Source organism: Manacus vitellinus, unplaced genomic scaffold, assembly GCF_001715985.3.
Source record: "Manacus vitellinus isolate BGI_N305 unplaced genomic scaffold, ASM171598v3 scaffold_9_pilon, whole genome shotgun sequence".
Taxonomy (NCBI): domain Eukaryota; kingdom Metazoa; phylum Chordata; class Aves; order Passeriformes; family Pipridae; genus Manacus; species Manacus vitellinus.
In genome coordinates, this window is record NW_021940917.1 from 14,502,023 (window position 1) to 14,520,247 (window position 18,225).

At 43.4% G+C, this 18,225-nt stretch overlaps 2 protein-coding genes across 2 annotated transcripts; one reads left to right on the forward strand and one right to left on the reverse strand.

The window, feature by feature from the left end:
- The first annotated feature begins 3,600 nt into the window (after positions 1–3,600).
- On the forward strand, positions 3,601–8,505 carry TRIM14 (tripartite motif containing 14). Its single transcript, XM_018086114.1, has 5 exons — positions 3,601–3,832; positions 4,706–4,939; positions 5,524–5,686; positions 6,657–6,749; positions 7,920–8,505. Exons 1-5 carry the CDS (start codon positions 3,743–3,745, stop codon positions 8,453–8,455), a joined length of 1,116 nt encoding a protein of 371 aa, XP_017941603.1. The 5' UTR covers positions 3,601–3,742; the 3' UTR covers positions 8,456–8,505.
- A 1,777-nt stretch (positions 8,506–10,282) lies between these two features.
- On the reverse strand, positions 10,283–17,558 carry NANS (N-acetylneuraminate synthase). The gene is made up of 5 exons (XM_029965403.1): positions 17,257–17,558; positions 14,082–14,181; positions 13,662–13,816; positions 12,355–12,621; positions 10,283–11,282 (listed from the first exon to the last, which is right to left on the reverse strand). The coding sequence occupies exons 1-5, from the start codon at positions 17,524–17,526 to the stop codon at positions 11,073–11,075; spliced, it is 1,002 nt and encodes a 333-aa protein (XP_029821263.1). The 5' UTR covers positions 17,527–17,558; the 3' UTR covers positions 10,283–11,072.
- Positions 17,559–18,225: the final 667 nt, after the last annotated feature.

An 18,225-nucleotide genomic window follows, 5' to 3' on the forward strand; every position in this document is an offset into this window, starting at 1 on the left:
GGTCAAGTATCTTCAGCTTTTAGCCTTTCTTTGCTTGCCTTATGGACAGCTTGTGGAGCTCAGGGTTTGCTGTCACATCGGTTTTGTAGGCTGTGCTGGCTGGCATAACAAAGTTTCTGTACTTCCCTTACTTCGACAAGTGCTTTGTAAATCCCTTCTGGACAGGAGTCAGGCTGCTGCCACTGCACAGGGACATGCACAGGAGGGAAAGAGTTAACCAGTCGCACCCAAGCACCCACGTAACAGGTGTATAAATCAGTGGAGGAGGAAGTGAGATTGACTGTTAGGTCACATGCAGCACCATTTTATCCTCTGACTTTGGCTTGGTGTCTGAGCATTTTCTTTGCAGACCTTATGTGTGCAATCCATGGAACTTGGGTGCCCTGGGGAACTTGTTTTTATTGCTAGGCTGGAAGCAGCTTTGACAGAAACATAGCTGCCACAGGGGAAGGGGAAAGGCCATTTCTGTTTATCATTTCCCCCCACCACTGTAGCTTGCTAGACCACAGTTACTACCCACGCACGGTACCTGTTCTCTGATAATCCTGGGGGATGGGGAGCAGGGGTGGTTGTGGGTTAACCAGTAGCAGCTCAGCACAACACAGCTGCCTGCTTACTCCCCTCCCTTGCCCAGTGGGAGCAAGAGAGACAGAGGAAGAGGAAATGAAGTCTAAACCCAAGAAAATTCATGGCATAAAAATAGTTAAATATGTGAAGGAGAAGTGGAGGAAAAGAGAAACGGAACAGAAGAAAAGAGATGCAAAGGTGGTCGCTCACCACCTCCCGTGTGTAGATCAATACCTAGACGCTTCCCTACCAAAAGATGGCTAACCCACCTAACCACCCCTCCCTTCCAGTTTTATTTCTGTCACTATATGGCATGGAACATCTCTTTGGTTAGTACGGGTCATCTGCCTGCTTGCATCCCCTCGCAGCCTTTTGTGCACTCACAGTATAGTCACATCTGAAACACAGCACCACACGAGCTCCTGTGAGGAAAATTAACAATCAGACTGGCAGTTCTTCCCTAAGCTTTTTTTCTCCACCCCACTGTAGCAGTCCATTGAATATCCCCAGGAGGCTTTTCAGGCTTGCCCAATACTTCTTGCTTGTGCTTTGTTTTACTCTGGAGAGCCTACCAGGGGGCTTGCTGAGGCCTGCATGCTGTGATGCTAAGCTTGGGAGGCTTAAAAAGTTGTAACACAGAGGTTTGAGGTACGTGAGTGATTTTTTTGCCCTTTTTTGTTTGTTTGTTTTGTCTGTAATTTCAGAGAACTCCTTCCCTCTCCTTCTGTGGTATTTTGGAGCAATGTTACTAAGAGGTTTCCTACAGAAAACAGTAGGAAAAAACAGCTCCTGCAGAACTTCCTGCTTGGAAGTTCATGCAGATTTGAGCAGATACACAGGTCATGCTAAACTCCTCTGGCGTTTTACTGCACTTAATGTTAGACAGCATTACAAGGGTAGAGGGCAGTGCACTAAGCTGCAAGTAAACAGCAGCACGGGGGTAAAACCACTGAAGATGTCTGAGCAATGCAGAGCACTCTTCCTGCCTGCTGGTGTGCTTTCATCCAAAGTATCCCTTTTGAAGCTGGGAACTCACTACAGTGTTGGCATTCCCTTCATGACACCCGGGCAGTGTGTGGATGCAGGTGTTGTGCTGTGGCAACCTGATTTAAGCCAGGGTAAAGTGTACGAAGCTACAAGTTGTGCTGGTTCCCTGATGGACCCAGGGGAGCACGTGCTGTTGATAAAGAGTTACCTCTGTGCCAAATTAGGAACTGAGCAGTGTGGAAACTTGTGTTCCCCGTGGAAACACTCTGCCCCTAGGAAGGATCTGCTGATATCTACTGGCTTAGGGCTGCAGAGATTTCAGGCAAAAACTATCAGTAGTTGTAGACTAAGAGATGGTATTTTGGCTAGTAATTTTGTTTGCTGGGAGCAGTTAGCTCTGTACAGCCCTTGTGATACGACATCAGCTGGGCAGCCCTTCTTCCACCCTGCTTTTAGCAAATCCTAGCTGTGAGTGCTAAGAAGAGATGAGAACCATTGTGTGAGGTCCATCAGCTGCTTCATCCCTGGATCTAAGGCTGTGTAAAATCATCTGGAAGGACTCTCCCCGTCCTCCTGAGTGCAGGATATAGGATCAGCATTCTTTGCACTTGGTATGTGTCCTGTGAGCCTGACTGGAGCTAGGAGTCTCATCTCTCAGAAATCCTTGCTTTTACAGTGTTTTCACTTGAATGACTTAAGGCATCCAGGCAATCCGTAAAGGAATGTTTTTGGAGCTGAATCCTTAGGGTGAATGACATGGGTTGCCTGGCAGTGTGTCAATTGCTAAAAAGCAGCTCTTTCATTTACCTCTATAAAGAAAGTAATGCTTAACCAGAAATGCTTGGGGTTGGCATAAGTATTTGCATATGGTCACTTTTGTGAGGGAGTGAGTGCCCTGTGTTTTAATTGCAGAGAAGGAAGACTGGGTTTTGCTCTATGGTCTTTGTCAGTCTTTGGTGAAGGGAATGAGGTCTAGGCTGCAAAATAAACTAAAGCAGGCGGATACCGAGTAGAATCTTCAAGTGATGCAGAATTCTTCTGGTTCTTCAGAAACAAGACTGGAAAACTGTGGCTGGAATGGATAGCATAACTGAAGTGTCTTGCTCTATGCAAGAACCTTTATCTGCTTGCATGGATGTGTCTGTGCCAAGGGCCTTCTAGATGCAGAGTTTCTGACTTTTGCTGGGAGCCCATCTTCTTCTGACTCTGTTGTAATCAAATGACAAACTGCATGTGTTTTCTAAGGAGGCACATGTCAGAAATGCAACATGCTGATGATGAAGCAACACTTCATGAAGCTCAGTTTGTCAACCCTTCAGAGTTTAAATGCTGTGCTGCCCTGGAGATGTTGCAGTGAGCTGGTACATGGGCAGGCAGATGCTCTTGAGTGGGTCCCAGCTGCAGAACAGGACACTGACAACAGGTACAGCTGGAGCTACATTTTCTGGTATTTACTGAGAGGCTCTGTTTTAACACTAGTGCACTGAGAGCACGGGGCAGCATTGCCTGGATCTTTTATGGTACTGATGACAAAAATGAACCAGCAGGTGCACCAAGACTGCAGCCTGCTGGACAGAGGACAGCCATTTTCAGAGGGCTGTGAGTGAGAAAGTGGGGCTGGATGTAGCAGAACGTGAACAATGCTGTGCTGGGCACACCACAAGTATCACAGATGGTGTGATCACCAGCCAAGTGATAATATTTGCTGTTGTAGGCATTCAGACTGCAGCGTCACTGAAGTGATAGTGGGGTATATCTGACTGGTCTTTTTGGGAAGCATCCTGAAATTTCACTGGAGTTTGACTCTAGATGGAGCCTTCCACTGATCCACTGAATAAAAGTACTTGGTTAGCTGCCCTTCAGCTGCTAAGTGCATTAGCATGTAGTCTTTAAATGCACAGCACCATAGATTTAAAGATGAAAATGTATTTTTCACCATAGGTTTCCCTGTTCCTTAGGAAGGTGGTACTAATTTGGAGACCTCTCCAAATTTTACCTCTATAACCACCAGGTGAAATGTTGAAATCCTTATGGATCATCACTGTACTGGCCCCAATAAGCCTCATAAACTCAGTATTTTGGGGATATACTCCCCTATATGGAAAACAAGCTGGATACTGATTTCTGATTTTTACAGATCTTGTTGTGAAGCAGTGTTTTATTTTGTTTCATTGCTTTGTAGGAACTCATGGCATTGTGCTTGAAGGATCTAGAAGAGAGAAAAGAGCAAGAAGCTGGTAACAGAAGGAGCGTAGAGCAGGCTGTGAATGATGTGAAGGTAAAGTGTGGTTTCCTTCCCCACTGGATGGTCATATTCCAAGGAGAGACATTTTGTTTTCTCTGTACTTATCTAAAGACCCAGACACCTACTGCTTCTCAGGAAAAGAGTGTATATCCCTGTGTGCATCACAATATATCACACTATCAAAGGGAGAGAAGAGGGAAAGAGTCTCCAAAGACCTGGTCCTCATTCCCTGATCAGCTGAACATCTCTGGAAGAACAACGTTGAAGTTTTTGTGCAGAGGAATAGCAGATAGCCCGAGCTGCCTATGTTATTCTGGCTTCACTGATGTATGTTACATTGCACTGAGCTGCATTACTGAGAGTTTGAGTAAACACAAGAACAGCTCTATTGATTCTGTCTTAAGAATGGGAATGTATGCTAAACTGCACCTCGTTTACAGACCATGAAATGGCTTTTGCCCTAAGAAGCATCTCTAAGCAGCTCTATCACAGAAGTATCAGTAAGATCTGGAGGGAGCTCTAGAGGTTTGATGTCACTTTGTTTTGGAGGCTTTCTCTTTTTAGCAGCTCCTTGTCTCTAGCTTGCTTTGAAAGAGGTCAGAGTCTTGGTACTGAAGGACCAGGTCTGCCTCTTGTTGCACTTAGTACCTGATCCTGTAAATTCCAGCTGAAAACAGCACTCTCTGCATAAATAGGCATCTTAGAATCTTCCCTCAAGCTTTTCCATCCAGACATCAGCAGGTAAATCCTGTCTGCCCTCCCTTAAGGGGTAGACACATGCTAGCGAAGAGATGCAGAAAAGTCAGTAAAATTGAACCAAAAGGCAATGTTGAAAGCCTGAGAGAAATATCTGAAATGTTTATGGTCTGGTGAGTGTGGGGAGACACTCTTCTGCTTCATCTACAGGCACATGCCAATATGATCAAACGGCAGCTGTCAGAAAAAGTGACCGAGCTCCAGTTACTTCTTCGGGAAGAAGAGAGTCTGGCAGAAAACTTCATTGATGAAAAGACTCAGCAAGCCCTAGGAGCACATGCTCAGCAGCTGGAGTCCTGTCAAGAACAGCTTGCAGCCCTAGAGACCTTCTCGTGTCGGATCAGACAAATACAACAGGACAGTGATCCTATTCAGTTGCTGGAGGTGGTATTGTATGGTCTCGTTCTGCCTCTTACCCTCACAGTCCTTGATAAACTGCTCTAGTGATCTCTTCTGTAGATCCTTCTGTGTGTAAGCAGCATCTTTCTAACTGCTTTTTAATTTTCTTTGTGTTGGTGTTTTCGTGAACCAGTTTGTTACCTGATTTTTGTTAGGTGTTCCTGCTATGGCATTGGTTTCAGATCTGTGCGAAATCCATGTCAATTTTAAGCATATATGGAATAGAGAGATGTGTCTCTTGATCTTGAAGACAAATGCTGTATCAGGTCTTTCCTTGTCCAGTGTCATACGAAGATCTGAGGAAAGGCAGCCCTATTGGGAGCTGTTTTAAACCATGACTGCTGGGTTCTCCATCTCTGGGGTGGCCCCTGGCTCCACTGCCAGGAGAAGTAATGGGCAGGCTAATGAGCTAATAGGCAGTCTGAACACAACAAAGCTTGCCTGTTATGGCCCATAGGTTTACCTAGTGATGGAGCTGTCCTTGCTCTGCCTTGTGGGGGAGCTGGGAGGGAAGAGTCCTTTCATGTCACTGTCTCTGCTAATTGGAGAATTTGGCTTTCTGCCCTCAGAAGTACATAGAAATCGAGAAGGAAATGAAGGAATCCAGGCACCTGAGAGAACAGTGGCATCCAATACCTCTCTCATTTGAACACATACTTAACCATTATAAGCACTTCTTCAGAGTTCTTCAGTCCATTCTACAGAAACCACTAGAAGCCCGGCTTAAAGAAGGTATCTGGGAGAGTGCTCTGAATTTTGCTTTCATCTGCTCTCTTTGTAAATAAAGTGTGGTTTGCAAGTAAGAACAGGACTTTTACCAAATCAGCTGGAGAAAACAGCAGTGCTTCAGTCAGTCTTTTGTTTGTCTGATGCTTTTTTCCTCCAGTTCTGTGCAGTTATTTCAATACAGTTTACTTCTTTGCAGACCGTCATACCTGCACAATATATGTATTCTCTCCTTTCAGTTACTGTTGGGTCTGAGTGCTCTGGCACTGAACATTGGCTACCTGTAAAATTTGAAAGCTTTTTCTAATTGATGTACCCAGTGATCTTTCTGCCTCAGTCAGAAAAAGTTCTGTGCTTTTTGGTACTCTAAAGGTGAGCTAACGTGTTCTATTTAGAATTACTTTTGTCTTTGAGCTAGTATTTCATCCTTAAGTGACCTTTGTCATGATTAAGGGAGGAGTTTCCTAATGGGACACAGAACCACAAAGCCACATAACCATGGGAAAACCCTGCTGCTCATTGAGTGAGCAACACTGGCCATCACATTTCACCCAGCTACCTTTTAATAATCCCTTTTCTGAGAATTGCCAAGAACAAAATAGCAGGGTGCTGGGGCAAATGGTCAGAGCAGATCTGAAAGGCCACTGCAGATTGTGTGTAGGATTGCTAGACAGCATCGTGGAGGTGCTCTGTAGTTAGCATCTGCAGCTGTCTTCAGCTGCCTGACTGCTCTCGTCTGATAGGGGCTGCTTTTTAAGGAATCAGATGTGATTACTTGGTGTTGTGCTCAGTTGTGTAGTTCTTTGGCAACACAGGAATCCAGCATCTCTGTGCTATCCAAAGAGCATAAGATTGAAAGCCTACAGAGTGAGTAGCCCTTCCCCAGAAAAAGTAACAGAGTTTGTCCATGAAGTTGGAAAATGGAAGTTGAAGAACTGGCAGACTCCCTGAACTGTCCCTTTTCATCTCTGTCCAGATGTTTTCAGTAGCCTTAACGCCACTGCAAAGAAGGAACCTGGAACAGTGTTGAAAACCATGACTCCTGTTGATCGGTTGCTTTTCTTAAAACGTAAGTATGGTCACAGAATCCTCAGATCTCAAGTTGGAAGGAACCCACAAAGATCACTGAGGTCCTGGCCTTGCACAGACAACCCCAGGAATCACATCATGTGCCTGAGATCATTGTCCAAACACTTCTTGAACTTTGTCAGCCTTGAGGCTATGACGAGTTCCTGGGGAGCCTGTTCCAGTGCCCAACCACTCTCTGGCTGAAGAACCTTTTCCTAAACCTAAACCTAAACCTCACCTGGCACAGCTTCATACCACTCCTTTGGGTCCTGTCACTGGTCTCCAGAAAGGAGATCAGTGCCTACCTCTCTGCTTCCCCTCATGAGGAAGCTGTAGACTGCAGTGAGGTCTCCCCTCAGTGTTCTCTCCGAGCTGAACAAGCTGAGTGACTGTAGCCACTCTGCATACAGCTTCCCTTCATCCCATCACCGTGAGTGACCCAGACCAGAAAGCTATGGAGGCATCAGTGTTGGTGCCCTGCCGTGATTCCCTTGGCATGCCTTTTCCAGCCCCATTGCCTCTGGAGCTGTAGGTTCCATGGCTCTCTGAAGCCTAACCTTAACCCTAACGGCAGGTTGGTGCTGTGGCTGAGGCCCCCATCACCCTGGTGGCCCAGGTTAGAAAGGTGTGGAGGCAGTAGTGTTGGTGCACTGCCATGATATGCTTGGCATAAATTTTCCAGCCCCAGCATCCTCGGAGCATGTAGGCTCTGTAACTTGCTGAACTCTATCCCTAAGAGAATCTTGGTGCTACAGCTGATGTCCCCATCACAAGGGGTGGCCCAGATGTGAAAAGTGTGGAGTCAGCAATGTTGGTACCCTGCCTTATTTAGACTGGAACGCCCTTTCCAGACCCAGTGTCCTTGGACCTGTAGGCTTCCTGATTCTCTGAGCCATAACCCTGTAACGAAGTGTTGGTGCTGTGCCTGAGGTCCCCATCACTGTGAATAGCCCAGATTACATAGGCGTGGAGGCAGCAATACTGGTGCCCTGCTGTGATCCCTCTGGCATGCCTTTTCCAGCCCCAGTGCCCCTGGGACAGCGGGATTTCTGTCTCTGTCTCTGTCCTAAGACACTGCTGGCTGTGGGCTTCTTTACAGGCGTTTTTTAACTCAGAGTTCTTCCAAGGGTCATGATAAACGTAGTAAGTATGTTTATGGCTTTGGCCGCAGATGCAAGATCACCAACCTGGGAATACGACAGCATTCACCCAAGACTGAAACTGTCCGATGACCGTCTTGAAGTAAGCTGCAGCTGGAGGAGGATATTTTACCCCTGTGGTCCCCAGAGATTCGATAAATTATGGCAAGTGCTAAGCAAAGACGCATTCCTCTCTGGGAGCCATTACTGGGAGGTTGACCTGCTTCATGCTGGAGCCGGCTGGTGGATTGGCGCAGCCTACCCTTCCATTGGCAGGAAAGGAGACTCTGAAACCTGCCGGCTGGGCTGGAATAGAGCATCTTGGTGCCTTAAGAAGTTTGAACTGGAATACTGGGCATTTCACAAGGGGGAGAGAATCCCCATCGTGGTAGAGGATGATCCTGACCGCATTGGCATTTTTCTGGATTATGAAGCAGGAATCCTTTCATTCTACAATGTTAGTGATGGAATGGCTCATTTGCACACCTTCCACTGCAAGTTCACAGAACCAGTATATCCAGCCTTGAGACTCTGGGAAGGGTCCATTAGAACATGCAAATTACCATAAGGAATGAAGTAAAAAAAAAAAAAAAGCCTACTATTTTATGCTTTTTCTGTGAAAACCACTTTAGCATGAATTAATCTCTGTATGAAAGTTGTAACTATGATGCTTTTAGGAGGTAACAGTAAGTTCAAGAAAACCAATTGTAATTTTTAATGCCTCTGTCAATGGGGGAAGGTGATCAGGCTCTTGTAAATGGTGTTGATGTACCACCTGAAGTGCCATATGTAATATTTTTTTATGTTTTTCAACTTGCAAAATGGAAAAAGTCTAGTTGAAAGAAGCATATTACAGCTCAGAGTGGCATGGGGATATTGACATATTTTTTATGAACTTCCTCCCCTCATCTGTCTGGAGAGGCTGCAGTTGTGTACGGTAATGGGTTTAGTTTGGTTCAAGCTCAAGTTTATATATTGTATATTGTTATAGCTGACAAGGTCAGATTTGGATAATAAATGCACTAAGTGAATTACCTTATACTTACATGTCATCTTGGAAAAATCAAAGACTGGCACGGACTTTTGGAAAGGTCCCTTCTGAAGTAGGAGCTTTTGAGGCCGCATTTAATAGCCACTAACTGGTCTTACATGTGACAGGGACTTTGAGTTGGGCTTCTGGATGGCCCTATTCTTCCCTATTAAGTGGAAACGTGAGAAACAGCCGTGTACAACCTGCAGCAGAGTCCGAAATGCCTGGAAGGCCCACAGGGGCAATAAAAACACCAGGTCAGTGGGGCATTTATGCTCAACTTATTTTTCTGTCCACTTTGCAAAGGCTCTTTAACTGCAGCTGGATAAACATCTGTTCACATACAGACGCAGCTCGCAATTTTCTGTATATGGATATTTTTTCCCCCAATACATTAATTAAAGTCTTGGAAATTTTTGGAGCCTATGTTTACAGCACTCTCTAGGACCAGCCCTGCTAGACTCAAGAACCACTGCTATTTGAAGCAGGTCAGGTAATCTTACAGTTTTCAAATCCTAAAGGCCCTGGAGCCATCAACAGTGCTAGCAAAGGCAAGGTCTGACCATAGGCTGAAATGGAGAAACAAGAGCTTGTTTTATAAGCTGAATCTATTTTTCAAATTTGAAATAAAAAAAAAAATCTTTTAACAATTGAGTAGTTTTTTATTGTAAGGCAAGCATGCTGTATCAGTCACAGCTCATGTATGTTCAAGCACATGACTCAATCTCTGCTTCCCCATTTGAAGATATGAGTACAGTTTCCTCAGAATTGCAGAAGGGTAAACATTTTGAAAGTGAACAGCTCACAGGTACAGAAACACCCACCACCAAATTCTAGGTACTTCACCACCTCGTGATGAAAATAAAAGTAGCAAGTTCCAAGTAACCATCACTAGTAAATGATTCCACCACAGAAAAAAAAAAGGAGATGAATTACACCGAAGCAGTTCTGTGCTCAGAGAGGTAACTGGGGAATGCCCAGTTTGCAGCTGCTTCCATATGGCTCCTTCTTGGTCACAGGGAAAAGCAGCAGGCTCACAGCAGTGGGATTGCATTTCTTACTTGGAAAGTGAGAGGCTGGGACACAAGAGTAGAGCACACAAGAGGTGCACTGACCATCACGTAATGATGTGATGTCAGGCAGTCAGCCTTGGCCATCTCAAATTCCAGTGTTGAGGGAAAACCCCTAACATAATGTATTTGCTTGTTAGTACAGGAAAAGGGCTGTTCAATCTTCACCAGCACTTGTCTTCCTACCCGAGAAGTTACACCCCCCCCCCAGGTCCAAACAGAGGTATCCAAATGCTCTGCAAAACTGATTTAAGGTCTAGTCCTCACTCAGCTCACAACAGATGCTTCTGACAAATTTTAAAGCATAGGTTAAGTTTATTTCCACTGATTCATCTCAGAGCTACTTTTCTCACCTGCTTAATTTGTCTGGCTTGCCCTCCTGCCTTTCAGTTCACAAAAATGTTCCCTTGCCCCTTAAATGGGACCTTTCTACATATCCAGTATGCTTCTTTTCTTGGTACTGTCTCTTGAAAACCTACATTTCTCAAGAAGCCCATTTTCCCACAGAGGGCAGATTCCTGCAACCCACTGTTTTATCACAAGACTTTTCATCTTAAGGCTTTCATCTCGAGAAAAATTCATCAGGTTGCATGTGTAGTTTTCTGTTCAGGGCATGTGAACTTTCACTTAGCTGCCTTCAACTCCAGCTAGAGTCCTGCTATTACTGGGGTGAGGCAAATGGCAGAAAAGAAAGGAACATCAAAAGATAAGGGGGTAGAACAACTCAAAAGTTGTTCTAGTAGAAAGTTTTCTAGTAGGAAAAATTCTTATGATTTACTGTATTCTTAACAGAAAAAGGAAGCCAGAAAGCACAGACTGTGGTCTCAGATTTGGCAGAACTCCGAGTTAATCTAGGTTAAGTGGAATGGAGAAGGGAGGAGCATGGTATTTCCTAGGCACAATGCTATACGGTTTCTAATAAAATGCTCTTCGTAATTTATATCCCCTTGCTTCAGAAACTTCCTACTAATGAGAACCTGAAAATGCTAACCTGCTTGGATCCCCATAATTATGCCCCTTTCTTTGCTACACTTAAATATGCTGTGCAGCAGTACAGCGTGAAACATGGAGTGGAGCGCTTTGGTTTAGCACTTCACTTTTTTTACATGATTTTCCACTACTTGCTCAGTGATGGTTTCATCTTCTTCGATACTTTTTTTAACCTTCTGGCCCACCAGATCGAAGATGGATTCCGGGGGAAATCCCTTCGGCTCTCCCACCTTCACGGTCAGCATGTCAAGTGTCAGGACGGCACCTTCAGGAATTGCCACTTTCGCCACAACAGACTTCCCCAGCTACAGGAGAGGGGTGGGGAAAAAAAGTTTTAAGTCAAACACATTGCTAGGCTTAGTATACGAAAAAAAAGGATAAAAAATATTCTGCAGTTATTTGGGAACAGGTTGTGCCCTCTGCATTGCTTATTCCAAATGAAGGCTGAGTTAGCCATGGACACCTTCACACTGTAACTGGGCTGCTGGGAACATCCAGATCCTTTCTGAAACTGGATGGTGGCTTGCTGGAATGTTCCAAAATCACAATGGAGGGAATCTGATTAGAAGGACTGGTATTTTAGCTTAATGTAAAAGCAGCTCATATACAGTCATAGAGACATATTGTTCCCATTAGTGTTACTGAGTACTTGGCACGCGTGAGGCCGCACTCGAATACTGTGTCCAGTTTTGGGCCCCTCACTACAAGAAAAACATTGAGGTGTTGGAGTTGAGTCCACAGAAGGGCAACGAAGCTGGTGAAGCGTCTAAAGATTTATGAAGAGCAGCTGAGAGAGCTGGGGTTGTTCAGTCTGGAGAAAAGGAGGCTCGGGGGGACCTTCCTGCTCTCTACAACTACCTGAAGGGCAGGTTGTAGCCAGGTGGGGGTCAGTCTCTTCTACAAGGCAATTAGAGACAGGACAAGAGGAAATGGCCTCAAGTTGTGCCAGGGGAAGTTTAGATTGGATATTAAGAAAAATTCCTTCACCAAAAGGGTTATCAAGCGCTGAAACAGTTTAGAACAGGGAAGTGGTTGAGTCAACATCCCTGGAGTTATTTAAAACATATGTGGCACTCAGGAACATGGTTTAGTGGTGGACATGGCAGCGTTAGGTTAGCAGTTGGACTCGATGACCTTAACTGTCTTTTCCAACCTAAATCATTCCATATTTCTACTCAACTTATTTAACTACTGGATGATAAACACAGAACTCCATCATACTCAAAACTGCCAACGTAACGCGGTGAGAAATTTTTTGAGTGCAGAGGCAGGAACACTACTGCAATAAACAAACAGCAAGCTATTTTTCTGAATACAGATTATTAGCCGTAGGTCTAAACGGGCTGCAGGTTTACATGAATCAAAAGCAAAAGTTACCTTTTCATTGCAAGCCATTTCACAGGGCAAGAGTTGTTTGATTGGAGAACCCATTGCTTTTTCCACAGTACGGATGGCTCTCACCAGCTCCGCCAGTTCGTCTGGCTCCAGAGATGCCTGGTGGTCGCTTCCTTTCCATGTTTTGTCAAGGGTCACGTGGCGTTCCACTACTTTAGCACCCATAGCAACAGCTGCCACTGAAATGGCTATGCCAGTTTCATGTCCCGAATAGCCAATGGGGATATCAGGAAAAGCTGACTGATACGCCTTGAATCACGACAGAGTTGGTCTTAATTACCAAGGTAGCAATTTCAAAGACAAAGCAAACTTAACAGTGATAACTGCAATAAAAACCCAAGGGCAATTATTGTGGCACAAAACAAGCAGCTGGTTATTCTGAGAATGCATTTTTTTACATTCAGCAAGTCACACTGCATTACCAATTGCCACGTTCCCAATTTCACTAACATTATCAATACTAACAAGAGAAAGCAGGTATGTTCTTTTCTACCACTTAATGTTTTTCCTTTTAATTCAGTTCTACTATTCCAGGTCTTCAAAGCCTACATCACTGTAAGTAACAGTAACGGAGTAGCATTCTATTTTCACACAAGAACCCAGTGGACTGGTAAAACTTAACCTACATCCAAAGCAGATTTCTTCAACTCTGTATTTCAATTCTGAAGCAATATTTTAATCCATACATAGGGGACAGTCACCCAGTCCTAAAGGCAATTAAATGCAGCCATGTCACATTCTGCTAAAAATAACATACTACATGTGAATAAATCTAAGCTGGTGCTTGAACACTGGCCAGTTTGGGAAAACTTCCTTATACCATTATTAGGCATATCCAAGTAATATTTCCAGTGAAGGGAACTATACTAGGGTCTAATCGATTTTCTTCTCTACTCTGATACTCACATGAAGCTTTTTGACCAAAAGTTGCTGGTCTAGCTCCCTATTTAGAGTTACGTTCTCACTTCCATGCACTTTCTTAACAGTACATAATTTTTCTTTGCATTATAAAGCACAGGGTTAACCTGTTAACCAAATGTTGTATTTTCCTCTGTTGAGCTGTGAATACTCCAGTAATATCCTTTATCATACTCCTCAAAGACGAGTTTTGCTAAAAAAAAAAAGGATCTTTTGGGTGTTTTTAGTTCAACACTTGCATGAATTAGAGGAACATGATACACCTTTTAACTTCTCAGAAGCAAATTCCAGCATGGCAAAGATCTGGAAATGTATCTCAGCAGAAGTGCACGGCCCTTCTCTGCTACCCTACGCAAGGGTTACTCACTGACCGATATAACACGGAGATTGACATCCTCTGGCTGAAGTGGGTAAGCACTGGTGCACTGCAGGAAGCAGAAGTTTGGATTGATGGGCTTCACAATCTGATAAACCTGCTGCATTGTGTTCATGGACTGCATGCCGCTGGAAATCACCATTGGGCGACCTAGCCATTAGAAAATGCACAAAAATTTTGCCGTAGGCCTGCAAGAAAGCTACACAGGATTAAATTAAGGTCTTGTAGTGAATTAATCCAGTAAAACTAGAAAAGAATGCTGGGTGAACTTTTTTTTTTCCAAGCCTGAGGTTGAGTTTCTTCTACAGGAACTTCAGATTTTTTCCCAAAAATCAACTGGATGAAAGATCTAATAACTGATACTAATACTGAGACACAGTGATGTTTACCAAGATGGCTCAAAGAAAATGCTTACCTTTCTTTGCAGTCTTTTCCAAATATGGAAAATTATTTGTATCTCCTGATCCTACTTTGAAAAATGGAACATCCAGCTCATGAAGAAATTCCACAGCCATCTACAAGGAAAAGAAGTCACTGCATTTTAACACACCAGCTGGATCAAAGAATAAAGGACCACTGTGCCGGGAAATAACCCTTCAGAACAGCAAAACCAAGGCTGAGTTAAACAGGTGGACATTATAGAAATCTCCCCAAAATACACTGCTCCTGAAGTAACATTTGCTATCCTGAGGATATGGGTTTCTGCTTTCCCTCCAGGTGAAAGTATAACTATGGTGCCTTCCTGCATACTTGAACTATTTCTCTACAGGTTTTTGACTGGGATCACGGTCGGAAGGCAGCCTCTTTGGTCTCCCAGCCACAGCTGGTCAGCCAGCTGTAGGAACTGCTGCTTAGTACAGGAGAGTTCCACTGCTCCTCTAACTTAAGGATGAACTTGTGGGCCACAGCGTTCTTGCTTATTTTTTTTTTTTTTTTAGCACTACCAGAGAGAGCAACTACCTGCAGATGAGAGCTTGCCCTTTGAAGGAATGCGTTACAGGCACGCAGGCAGTCTTCCAGCCACACACTTCCTGCAGGTCAGAAATATTAAACCACAGAGAGTTTAAAACTACAGGTAGTTTTCCCGAATGGATCTGCCACACTGAAAAACTGTACGAGCATATTAAATAGGTGCCTGAAAAAAAAGAAGCACCCAAAAAGGGAAATACAAAATGGGCTTGCTTCTAGGAGAGATACTAGAAAATAAAATATGCCAAAGAAAAGGCTATCAAGCAGTTTACTCAAATGCTAATTATACTCTGCTTTTGCCTAAAAATAAGTGTGCTATTTTGAAGACAATTCAGGAATTACTGGAGGCTCCCTGAAAACTGGTTTTACATTAGTAAGGGCCTTTTAAAAATTAGTATTGTCAAGGAAGAAAATTCTAATTCCAAACCTATTAAAGGCAAGAGATATTTAAATCCTCCATTTCACCTCCAGGGAAAACAATGAAGTGGTTAACTTTGTTCCCCATCAATCACTCACAAACACTTTTAATTTCTTCAGCTCATTCCTTGTTGCAGTTAAATTTACTTAGTGCCAGAGAAAGAGTGCTAATGTCCAGAGGAGAAACTCATTTGGTCTAAATTTTCTATCATCAGTATGATGGATACGCAATTTCTTGTACCTAGGATGTATAACATTAAAATGCATTGTGCATAAAGACAATGAATACATTATATTAAACGCCCACAGATCTAATCTCAGGAGATGGCACAAAATGAAATATAACAGAATAAGCCTCATATCTAAAGCCACTCTTCGTTAGGTAAATATCTCTTGAAAATTGGCAGCTTTTCTGTAGGAGATTCAAGGATCAGGAAGTAATTTCAAGCAACAGGAATGACATTAAAGGGAGTGGTTCAATGAGATCCTGTTTTGTCTCCAGTACACACTGGAACAGAATAGATAAAGAAGTTATTCATAGCCTTTGTATTTACTTCACACATCAGTTCATCGATTTCCCCATATAGTTAACACACAATTTAACCTCTTTGACATAGCTGGAGTTCCAGAGATTATGTTAAATTTACAGAAGTTAACATATTCTTGAGGATTTATGATGTCAATTTATGCAATGTTTTCCTTAAATTCCAAACCCATGTCTTGCAGAAATGCCACCAGAAATCTTAAGAGATGTGTAATGTAATTACTGTTCAAACAAGAGGGCACAAACATGTATCAGTTCTGTTAATTAGCTGATAAGGTCACACACAATGGAGCACAGCAAAGGGAAAGAAGGATCCCAGAGGCAGAAAGTGATCTTAGCTGCTGCATATGAAAGGTGTTCTGTATTGCACTATAGCCTTTAAAACCCAGAGGTTTTAACATCAAAGAAGGAGTGTGGGTTTTTTCTCCCCCCCGCAAAGGCACATGGGTCTTTTAAGGTCCCAGATACAGAAGTCCAAGAATCCTGGGTTCAATTACTCCTTTGTTAAAGGAGTACATGGTTTTCAGCAGGTCTTCTACACATGGAGACATGACAAACAAAACATGGCACCACTCTCTTTTCACAGATCTATTTCTGAATCCATGGCACTGAGCTTTTGCCATACACACAAAACATCTTTTTGTCTATCACGCATCTGAAGAAGTTCTTTATGACATTTGGTGCTTGTACCACCTCAGAAGAGGCACAGCAACTCAAGGATTTTGAGGACAGTAAGTTGATAGCAGCAGTAAGAATGGCCAGAGCACTAGAAAAGATAGCATAAAAAGCCTGAAGGAACTGAAATTGCCTAGACCAGAGATTACAAAAGAGAAGAGGTGCAATAATTTTTGTGCTCAATTACCAGAGAGGAGGTACAAGTATGAACTTTTACGTCAGATAAGGCAGGACAAAAAATTATGAGGAAGGAGATAACCCTAATATATTAGGAATTCTCTCTGATGCTGAGAGTGAGGCACTGAACAGATCACCATAAATATTAAGTAAATCACATCCTTATCCCATCCTAGATGAGGCTACTTGCAGGAAGCCAGGGACATTGATCTGCTGGCCATATGCAAGAGTGGCTAGCATACTTCTGCTAGGGTCTCTTTCAGTTTGCTTTTCTGTATTTTCTAGGCCACAAAGAAGAGTAAAGCAATCTGTAATCTCTGATCTACACTGAAGTTCAATTGTTACCTGATCTTTCCAGTTTACACATTTCAAATGTGTGTTGCATTTCTTAGTACTGTAACTAACACTACTGAGGTTAAGAAAGGAATCTGGTTTAAATACAGAAGGAAGTTGAAATTCCTGGAGCCAACATACCAGACAACACTGGAGAGCAATCAGATCACACTGACTTGATCTAAACTCTTAAAGCCTTGATTGTTTATGAAGTTCAAACTGAGACCTTGTCTCTAATATTATTTACTGTCTATAAACAGTAGTAGCAGTGCACACAGCAAGTCTTCCAAAGTGTTCAGCCATCTACTCAACCATGGCAGGTTCACCATACAGGTGAACTGGCAAATTACTCTAGTCCCCCTGTGTAGAAAGTCATCATCCACATATTCTTTTTATGCAAGAACTATTACACCTAATAATACCCAACAGACACAAAAGCCAGACTCCCACTGTCATTCCAGTATGGCTTACATACCTCATCCATGCCAGAAGCTGTGAAGAAAATGCCAACCTCCTCTGCATACTTCTTTAGCTCTCTGTATTGGTCATGGCTAAACTCCAAGTGGCGCTTGTGCTCCCCATAGGTCTTTCCCCAGGAGTGTTTAGAGGTGTAGGGCCTTTCTAAGGCTTTCTTGTTGAATTTGTACTCCAGTTCACTCTTCTGGAACTTAGCACAGTCTGCTCCACATTCCTGCAAAAGAAGCTGGTGTACACTGAGTGGCAGTGCAAGAAAAACTGCACTCATCTTGAGTGTGAACACAAGAACTGAGCAACTAATGTGCTTGTTTGCTGTGGAGTTTTCACAGTATCATCACAGCAATCACAGAAATGGTAATGAACACAGAGTGACTGAGGACCTGCAGACATATAAGCCCTTTTACTTCAACACTTAGTAGAGCAGCAGTCTAGAGGGACATCATACTAAACGTACAAAACTGCATAGCCTCTTGCTATGAATGCCACTTATTTGAGAAGCTGATTTCTGTGGTGTTTTATTCCAGCTCAGCTGTCACTTCATAATTTTACATTAAAACAAGACACAGGATTCTGTAGAACAAGGAATTTAAATGTGAAGTTCACAGAATCATCAGTGTTGAAACAGACCTTCAAGATCATCTGGCCCACCCGTCCACCCAGCACTGCAACCCTTGAATCAGCCAGTGCGAGATCCAGATGCCCCGTGAACACCTCCTGGGATAACAATCCATTGGAAGTGACAATGTAAAGATATATCCTCATTACACTATTTTGCAATTACACCACAGTTACAGCTCTGAACACACTGTGCCCTGAGCTGTTCTTCAGTGATGTACTGTCTTCTGTCTAACAGACATAACATCGAATTTCAAAGCAGCCTGGCTGTCTTCCTGGATGGCACAAGCATTACCTGAAAAAAACCCTAATGCAACCAGGTCAAACTGGAGGTTCATCAGAAATAGTTCAG